The sequence below is a fragment of the Trachymyrmex septentrionalis genome, unplaced genomic scaffold, assembly GCF_001594115.1.
Source record: "Trachymyrmex septentrionalis isolate Tsep2-gDNA-1 unplaced genomic scaffold, Tsep1.0 scaffold119, whole genome shotgun sequence".
In the NCBI taxonomy this organism is placed as follows: Eukaryota; Metazoa; Arthropoda; class Insecta; order Hymenoptera; family Formicidae; genus Trachymyrmex; species Trachymyrmex septentrionalis.
Window position 1 is genome coordinate 1036735 of NW_017304320.1, and position 9096 is coordinate 1045830.

General features: G+C 32.6%; 1 protein-coding gene across 6 annotated transcripts in view; it reads right to left on the bottom strand.

The window, feature by feature from the left end:
* Positions 1 to 3210: 3210 nt before the first annotated feature.
* LOC108754511 (eukaryotic translation initiation factor 4E-binding protein Mextli) overlaps positions 3211 to 9096 on the bottom strand; it is a 15074-nt gene continuing 9188 nt past the window's right edge. For 5 of the 6 annotated variants that reach the window (XM_018496895.1, XM_018496911.1, XM_018496869.1 and 2 more), the window contains 3 exons: positions 6566 to 6842; positions 5782 to 5903; positions 3211 to 4086 (listed from right to left, as the gene is read on the bottom strand). In XM_018496895.1, coding sequence (XP_018352397.1) covers positions 3982 to 4086; positions 5782 to 5903; positions 6566 to 6842 — 504 coding nt within the window. In that variant the 3' untranslated portion in view covers positions 3211 to 3981. Of the gene's footprint in view, positions 4087 to 4928; positions 5904 to 6565; positions 6843 to 9096 lie in introns of those variants that run through there. The other variant, XM_018496904.1, reaches the window with a different exon arrangement.

Below are 9096 nucleotides of genomic sequence, written 5' to 3' on the forward strand. Positions count from 1 at the left end.
ACACACACACACACACACAAATTCTACATATAGAACTTGTACAGTTGTCATCTTTATAATTGCTACCACCGTTTTTCTCTGAGTGTAGACGAACCAATTCATCGTGATTATTTCGCAGGAAAAAAAATCGTTATTCTGTTGAATTTGTACATATGACGAGGCGCTGCCCGTTCTCTATCGGCCAAGGATACGTATTTAAGCATTCGACGGTTAAAAGGAAAAACGCGAGTCGTGCTCGGCTGTCTATCGGTCGGGATGCAACGCGTTACTTATGTTACGTGCGCGAATCATATGCATAATTATTACTAGTTAATTATAAGATACACGTAGATATATACGCATATATTTATACGTAAGAGGATACACGAGATGCTTCGGATTACGTTCCGGAGACGCGGGTTTTTACGCCTTATCATCGAAAGAGAAAGACGTCCCCGACATCGGCGGGTCTGTTCATCATTTATTTTTTTTCCTCGTACGTACACGAAAAGAAAGATGTATTAACTAAAGCTTTGAGATCTGATCCATAATAGATAGCCTTCGCCTTTCACTTCAAGCTCTAAACGGTTTTCTTTTTTTTGTTCCTTTTTCTTTTTTCTCTTTTTTTTTATGTAAAAGCACGACCTTAAGTCTTAATCCCTAAACTTTAAACGAGCTGGCCAGATCGTAGCTGGAAAGTTTAAGAGCGAATTATTGTTAAAGCGAATTAATGTCACAGCTCAGAGCAAGAGGCTCACTACATTTATTGCTAACCGGGTCTAATCGAAATTAATCTTGTTAATCCGATCATATCGTATTCTTGTTTCTAATGGAAATATAAATATTTGTATCATTAATCTTTAGAGGACCGTTGTAAAGTCTTGAAGTTAATGTTTATTATGTGTGTTAAACATATATATTTTTTCTTAGAGCGAAATTTTCGCAATTTAAGAGAAAAATTCCTACAGCCCTCTAATAATTTATTATATTATTGTTGAATCAACGCTCTGATGAAAAAGAAGTCTCGTAATGTCCCATAACATTTTAAGAATTTTTCACATCTTAAGTTCGTGAAGATTTCTAAAAAAAACCTTAAGCTTCTTCAAAGTTTTGTTAAGTTTCCCTTAGCAATTGTGAAATGAGCAATTTTAGGATATTTTAGAAATTCACATATATAAAAAAATTGTATAAAATATTTAGACTCGAGCATTCCGATTAGTATAAAATCTGAAAATAAAGAACTTTTAAGAAGTTATAAAATTATATAGAAATTATGAAAAATTCGAAAATTTATATAGAAATTTTGAAGAATTATGTGAAGCATTTTTACCAGGGAAAGATTATTTCCAATTAAATCGAATGCTGTTAATACATCATTTTTTCGTGAATAAATCTCATAGTACATAAAAAAAAATACAGGAGAAATCTCTCGTTTTGATCCTCCCGTTATGTTTGCACACGTCGCGTTGATTTTTGTAGAAGTAGCGTTATCAGTTATCGAGTTAAACGAGAATTGTTATTTATTATATAATAGGCGTATCATTGTTCACTCATACACACGCAATACACTGGATAACTAGCGACAGCAGGACAACATTATACTGATAATTGCGAAGGGAAGAATCAGTTGTATACACGTTCTAGTTATATAGATCGTAGCCGAGATTGATTTTAAACTGGTCTACGAAGTATTGATAATACGATAATGTGTACGTTTTCACGAGTAAAAAAAAAAGATACGATAGGCCGCTCGCAATCACTCGCAATACGAATAATAGCAATGTAAATGAATCGTGTAACGAGAAAGGGGAAGAAAAAAAAAAAGAGAAAAGAAAATGCAATCGGCGAGCGCGGGCCTTCGGCGAGCACTGCTAAGATTTTTAACTTTTACAAGAGACTCGAGTAGGAGTGCAATTGATATCTAGTACAATTTTCTGAGCCCGCGTGGTCGGCGGAAGGTACATAATGTATGTTTCAGTGATTATCTCACTTTTTTCGATATATATATTATTATTATTGGAATAATAAAAAGTTAGTGCCAGATCGACGCAGTCGACTTCATTATTATGTATCCAGTTTTCGTGCACAGGATATTCCTTTTCCATTATATCCGAGAGGGCAAAGAAAAGACAGTTACTAACGTGATGCGTGTTTCTGACTTTACTGATTTATTATTATAAACGACAAAGTACAATAATATATTATAGTACTATTATATATTACTGCGCAGTTAGTTAGAGACGATAAAAATAAATTATATATATACAATTATATATAAAAAATGAATTATATATAAATAATTACATATTAAAAGAAATTTATAATTTATATATCAATTATAAATTGTATTTAAACGTAATTATTAATATATAAATACATTTATCTATATATAATTGTTTATATATACGCAATGTCTAATCTCTCAAAGTAATAGAGTGTAAATTCGTAATAAATATTAAATTGTGTAAAAACTTAAAAACGAACGTAAGTGTCCTGGACAGTGTGCAGTAAAGTTCCATGACGCGCGAAAAAAGTCACGTGAGTAGCCGAAAATTTATTAGATATTAACAATATCGTAGGGAGAGAATTGGCTATATTTTTGGATCTTTCGTCTGATAAACATAAGGCGAGCGTATCGAATTTTTCAATATCTGAATGTGCTTCAGTCACCGTGAGAAAAGGATTTCTGCGATTTTTGACGTTACAAGGAAGTGAAAATCTTAAATCTGTTAAAATAGAAGATAAAATTCCGCATGCAAGAAATTCTTTGGCAACAATCTCGCTTATACAATTTTGCGATTGATTATCTCACGTTTTATCAGAATGAAACACTCTCATGCTAATTGTACAGTAAAATAGTCACGCAAGAGAATCGACTATAATCTCCTCACGATATATATATGTACTGCACATAGTACACGAACGTTTTCGTTTAGTGTATATAAAATATAAACTCTCGAAAAAATTTAATTCCCTTTCCTTCGTTCTTTACATTTTTTGGTTATTGCGTCACAGCAGAGTAAATACCAAAAGAATGGTAATTCCTACGTTGAAATAGGTAGACTAGACTATGCTACATCACGATTCCATTTCTTGCCGCGTAACACTGCTTATTACACGGCGAGATTGAAATCTCTGGATTTGGGAGACCGCCCTCCGAATCGCTACTTACAAAAAGCGCAGGATTTGTTCTTGTAACGTGATCTCTACCGTGTACTCTTCTAAAGTAAAATATTAGTCTTTCACGATTAATCCTTTTTGTCGAGAAACGCGTCTTTTCGATTAGGCGAATAGCAAAATCATTATAAATAATAGAAATCTCTTATAAAAGATGCTCTCCTCTCTCGAATGCACGATTCTAATTCCTCAGTCTCTAACGCTACTATAATTCTATCTACTAAACGCGTACGAAAATTAACAGTTGTCTTTCAATGTGTAGTTTCAACAAATTGATCTTATCTCTTTTTTTTATCATTAATAACTAATGTAACATTCTTGCGCTTGTCGACATTGTCTCGCGACAGAATGTTATACAAATCGTGTGCGTGCCGTACAGTATCGACGCGGTTCGCATATAACGACGTGTAATCGATCGAAAAGACAATTGATCGCAAAATGATTGTGCGTATACGATAATTTTTATGAATAAATAAAACATTTTTCACTCTAATGACTAGCGTATCGATTGCATAAAGCGCACGTCCGACAATTCTTATTTAGATATATCTCTTCGACGAAGACATTTCTTTTATTTTCCTCGAGATATTGTCAACAAAATTCTTCGACGTACGCTTCACTTCTTTTTCCCTTGAAGAAGGTATTTTCTTTTTCTTGTCTTCTTAATCTTCTTTTCTCAAATTTCTTATGATCGACAAGATGTTACAGCACACATACACACACATACACACACACACACATACAAACACACGTGTTCTCTGAAACCTTATCATCACCAGGTTGGGAGAGGATAATGGGAGGAAGGCGATAAATTGACCTCCGGCCTCACTCGGGATCGGTTTCCGCTTCGCCGATCGGCAATATTGCAACGGGACCAGCAGCTGCTAGCTTGGCTTTGTACGCCTCCGGTTCGAACCAGCGAATCGGTGCCTGTCAAGAAAGAGAGATTAGTTCTCGGATGAGCCTCGCAATATAAATAAGAAAGCATTAATCCCTTTACCTTACCTTGTTATAAGCAGCATGCTTCGATTCGGTTGGAAAGCCAAGTGTTAAATTGTGGGCACATGCAGGCGATAATCATAAGTCTACACACATTTGCAAGTGTAGTTTATACGATGCCTTTCTAATCTGGTGATTGACACGTATGTAATAAAAATATTGTATTTTGGAATATTAGTAAATTGGTTTGTGCGCCTTTCTTTTTCGCCACTCAATCAAAATGTGCCCATTTCTATCAATAGATTATTTTACGGTTTAATTTACTCTTTATCTCTAATTCTTAGAACAAGGAAAGTAAGTTACACCGAGATTAAAATTAATTTACATCGATAGAAATGAATTCTGAATGAAGATATCTTTATGACTTCTTTAAGACATATATGTCGTCTGAGAAGTGATCATTCTCATATTAAGCAAGTATGCCAATTTACAAAGCATCGTATGAACTGCACTTATCCAGTTTACAAAGAAACACGCAGAGAGCAAGACTCAGCGGATTTTGCAATACTCATTTATTAATACAGCGTGTATGTGAGTTTAACACAACACTAGTCTTATTAGTCTAGTCTTATTAGCTTCTTTGTATATAAGATCAAATAAAACAATCTCTTGTTCAAATGACTTCTTAACAAAGTTCTTAGAACAAGAAAGAAAGAAACAGAGAGAGAGAGAGAGAGAGAAACAAAAATATAAAAAAATAAATTTTTTCACAATATGAACAATTAACACAATATATATAATAGGAAAAACAGTTTAAAAATATATCGTAGTATATATCTCTAAATTCGAAATATAGGAACGTAGACTTTCGAATTTTAATGCAAAGAATATATAAAACTTTGTACGTCAAATACTGGATACTCATTGACTGTTTCACATTGTTGCACGTAACAAACTAATCGAATCTTGATTAGCTTCTCGAGCTAATTAACATGTAATTAACATAAAATGTCTTTTAATTACATTTTGTGATGATCCTAATGATTTCTACGAATTCAATCAGTCAATTAATCGCGCGAACAACATGCAAAAAGTTTTTGAGAAACTAATCGTAAACAATGTAAAAAAAATATGTATATATGTATGTATCACATATCATAAAACTCGCTTAGAATCTCTTTGGTCTTAACTTTTAGAAATTGTCATCTCTTCTATTATTGCAAAAGATTTAATATCTAATCACACATATTGTGAAGGAACTTCTAAAGTCTTTTAATTCGCGAAATCATATTAAGATTCCATGATAATCTCCATTAAAATCTCGCTTTAACTAATTATTAAATACAGTTCGGTCTCTGCCTACTTTCTTCCTAAAAAGTGCTTTTCTTTTTTTTAAAAAAGGCAAAAGTAGAGACCTAACTGCGATTATTTGTTAAATGGAGCCAAATCTTATTCTTCATTCCTTTTCCGTCTGAATGCATGCGGTTAATACCGCAATAATCACACTCGTGACACACCGCATCCTTGGGAACGCAGACTTTTCTCTCGGTGAGACGTTAATGCATATGTAGTGAATTATTATGATGCGTGTTGTATACAAGAATATTAAACTGCGGCGTTGCAGGGAAGAGTAACGCGGAAGGTTTTGCACGGTATATGATTGGCGTTCCTGTCGCACAGCGGTACCTTACGAACTATATTGGGGCATTCCTTCTGTATGCGCGCCCAATCGGCGGGGGGCCGCTTTGCGTACGGGCCCGCCGCGCATAGCAGCAGAAACTCGTACGTAAGTTCTCTCGCTTCTGGAACTAAATAAGTAAATAAAACGGACAGAGTTAGAAGGTGTTGATTAAAAATAGTCAAGAAAATAGAAGGGTATATAAGAGTCAAATTTAAACAATTGATATATATAATGTGAAACGTTTAAAATCTATACATTCTTAATTGATTACTATAAGATATTTGGTAATATGACATGTTTCACATACGTTATGGATTGTATTAGCGACTAGTTATAATTCATTTGACTTTTTTTACTGCGTTTTTGAATATCTGATGGCATAATCATGATGTCGAAACATGTCATGTAATGTAATATTATCAAATATCTTTATTAATTAAGAATGTATAGATATATTAAACGGTTCACATTATATATATCAATTGTTTAAATTTGACTCTTATATACCCTTTTATTTTCTTGATATTATTGTTTGTTAATAAGAATCCTTTATTATTTAATTTTATTTTTCAATCACGTTAATTAAAATTTATTAATTTATTATAATAAATTTACATTATATGGCCAAATTTGTTCTAAAACAAATTCGATCAATTTTATTTTCATAAAATTAAGAATAACGTATAACGGATAAACGAAAGAGTTTTTTCATTGCGATAAATTATCCATGATTATATTTTAATGTTTAATATAACGATGTTACTTTATACCGGTACCATATTTGAGTACCTTGTTGAGTCGAGCCTAACTCCTCAGGGATCGGACGAGGCTTGTAAGTTTCTTCGCTCTCCGAGGAGGTCGCGGCGCTTTCCACACTTAACTCTCGGCCTAGAGAAACAGGAGCGTTCACATTGTCCAACGATGACAACGGCGTGCGGGGAAAATTGGAAGTGGGGGTGGTAGTTACGGTAAAGGTGGGCTCATCCTCGTAATTGAAGTATTCTATCCCACTAGTGAAGTTCTCAGAATCGCCCAAGAAATGTTCGTCCAGCACCAGTTTTGCCGTCTACAAAGTCATCAGTTTACAGAAATCACACATAAACAAAACCAAACAGAATACATGCAATAAACAGCACAGAGAAATAAATTAAATTAAATATTTATCAAGGTTCCTCTGTTCGTTGTTACTTCTGATTGTGATGTCAAAGCGAGAAAATACATAATATAAATTCTTGCAAAGTATATTAATATAGAAATGTTTCAAAATAACATTTGCAATGGATTTATAGAATATATCGAAATTCTTCTTTTGCTTCATTAATTAATTAATAACCATATATCTGCAAATAAATTATTAGCGTAACTAAAAACAAAATTATAAATATATTAATATAGAGATAAATAAGGTTTAATTTCTCTCTGAAATAAGATTATTTTCCATATATTTTGCAAATCTGTTGCAAAAGTTGTCTTATTGAAAAATATTTCTGTATTTAAATATAATTTATAAGATTACTTTATCGTTTTCTTGCTTCTGACGTTGTAAACTGAAGTAGTAATGATAAATGTACAGGAACCTTATACAATAAATCTCTTTTTGGCTTAGCAAAAATTTTGTTCTTTTCCTTTACTTACTTCCACTTCTTCCTCTTTATTGTTTTTCTTATTCTCCTCCTCTATTTCTGCCCATAATTTCCACACTCCTCCAACTTTTAATTTTCCTATTCCCACTATTACGTCCTCCCCTTTATTTCTCTGTTCTATTGCCCACCTAAGGATCTTTCTCTGAATTTCCCTTTCCTCCCAACTTATGTCATGTTCAATAAAAATGTTATGTCTTTTTAACTTGTATTTATTCTGCATTATTTCATTCTTTTGCTCTACGCTCCCAAGTCTTGCTATTATTACTGGTCCACTACTCCTACTACTTATCACTTTACATTCTACTTCTAAGTTTTCTTTTATAAATGCCTGTACCCACTTAGCCCTGTCAATTATATTTTTCTCTATATCTTTAGGAAATAATATCCCTTTTATCACTATATTACATTTTCTCGTTTCACTTTCCTCCACGTCTACAAGCAACTTTTTTAATTTGTTTATTTCCCAATTACTCAATCTATTCTCATTATATTGCGACTGTGCATCATTATTCACTTCCCTACTATAATTACTTCCGCTCTCACTATATTCGCTCACTATATTTTCATCACTTACACTCGAATTTTTCTCTTCTTCACTCATTACACACGTGTCTATACTTTTTTCCAAACTTTCTAACCTTTCTTCTTCCCATCTTTCTAGTTCTTCTACTTTTTCTTCTAATTCTTCTACTTTCTCTTCCATCTCTCTTATCCTATCTTCCCACAATCTGTCTTTAATTCTTACGTACTCTTTATATACTCTCAGTTCCTTTCTTAATACTGTCATTTCTTTGTTAACTTGTTCGGTTAAATCCTTTCTGAATTTTTCAAGTTCATCGCTAGCCTCGTTATCCCTCATTTTACTTATTATTTTTTTATTACTGTCTCTTTCCTGCGTAATTAATTTCTTTTGTTTATTATTCTGCATCAATTGACCTATCTTATGTGTGCCACCCTTGTTTCCTGCTTCTTTCGATGCCATAACCTCTCTTCCCGCCCGATCTCTGTTTTCCATAACAAAAATTCTATTTAACGCTTTCCTTTTCCAATACCTGTCTTTCTACATTCTTCTAGTTATCATATAAGGATTCACCCTTTTCTACTCTTTTTTTGCTGTTTATTTGCTCAATTTATTTCTCTACACGTGCGAAGTCCGAAAAGATGCAGCATTCTTTCACGCCATCTAACCAAGGGCCTATTCTTTTTGGTTATACTTTTGCACCAGTTCATCTTTCTTCCTTTTCTTTCTTCCTATATTGAGAGAAAAGGAAGAAAAATGAACTGATGTAAAAGTTCAGTCAAAAAGAACAGGGCTTCATGTTCTTGATAATCAAGAAAATCGTGAAAATTTTTCTCAGAATTCGTCTAAACTTTCGTCACTAAACTTTTCAAAATTTTATACAAATTGCAGAATTTTCAACAATTTATGTATCATTTTATAATCTTAGAATATTTCTCAATTTTTTTTTTGTACAAAGTGGAACACTTTAGAAGTGTATGATTCTTCTAAAATTCTTTATATATGTATATAAATTCTCAAATATATATATTCCAAGATTTCTCAATGTATAATTTCTAAAACTTATAAAATCTGATAAAAGGTCAAAGTATTTTTTCAGGAATTTTCATAAATTTAAAACATGACACAAATTTTTTAAAATATAAGAATTTTTTTCA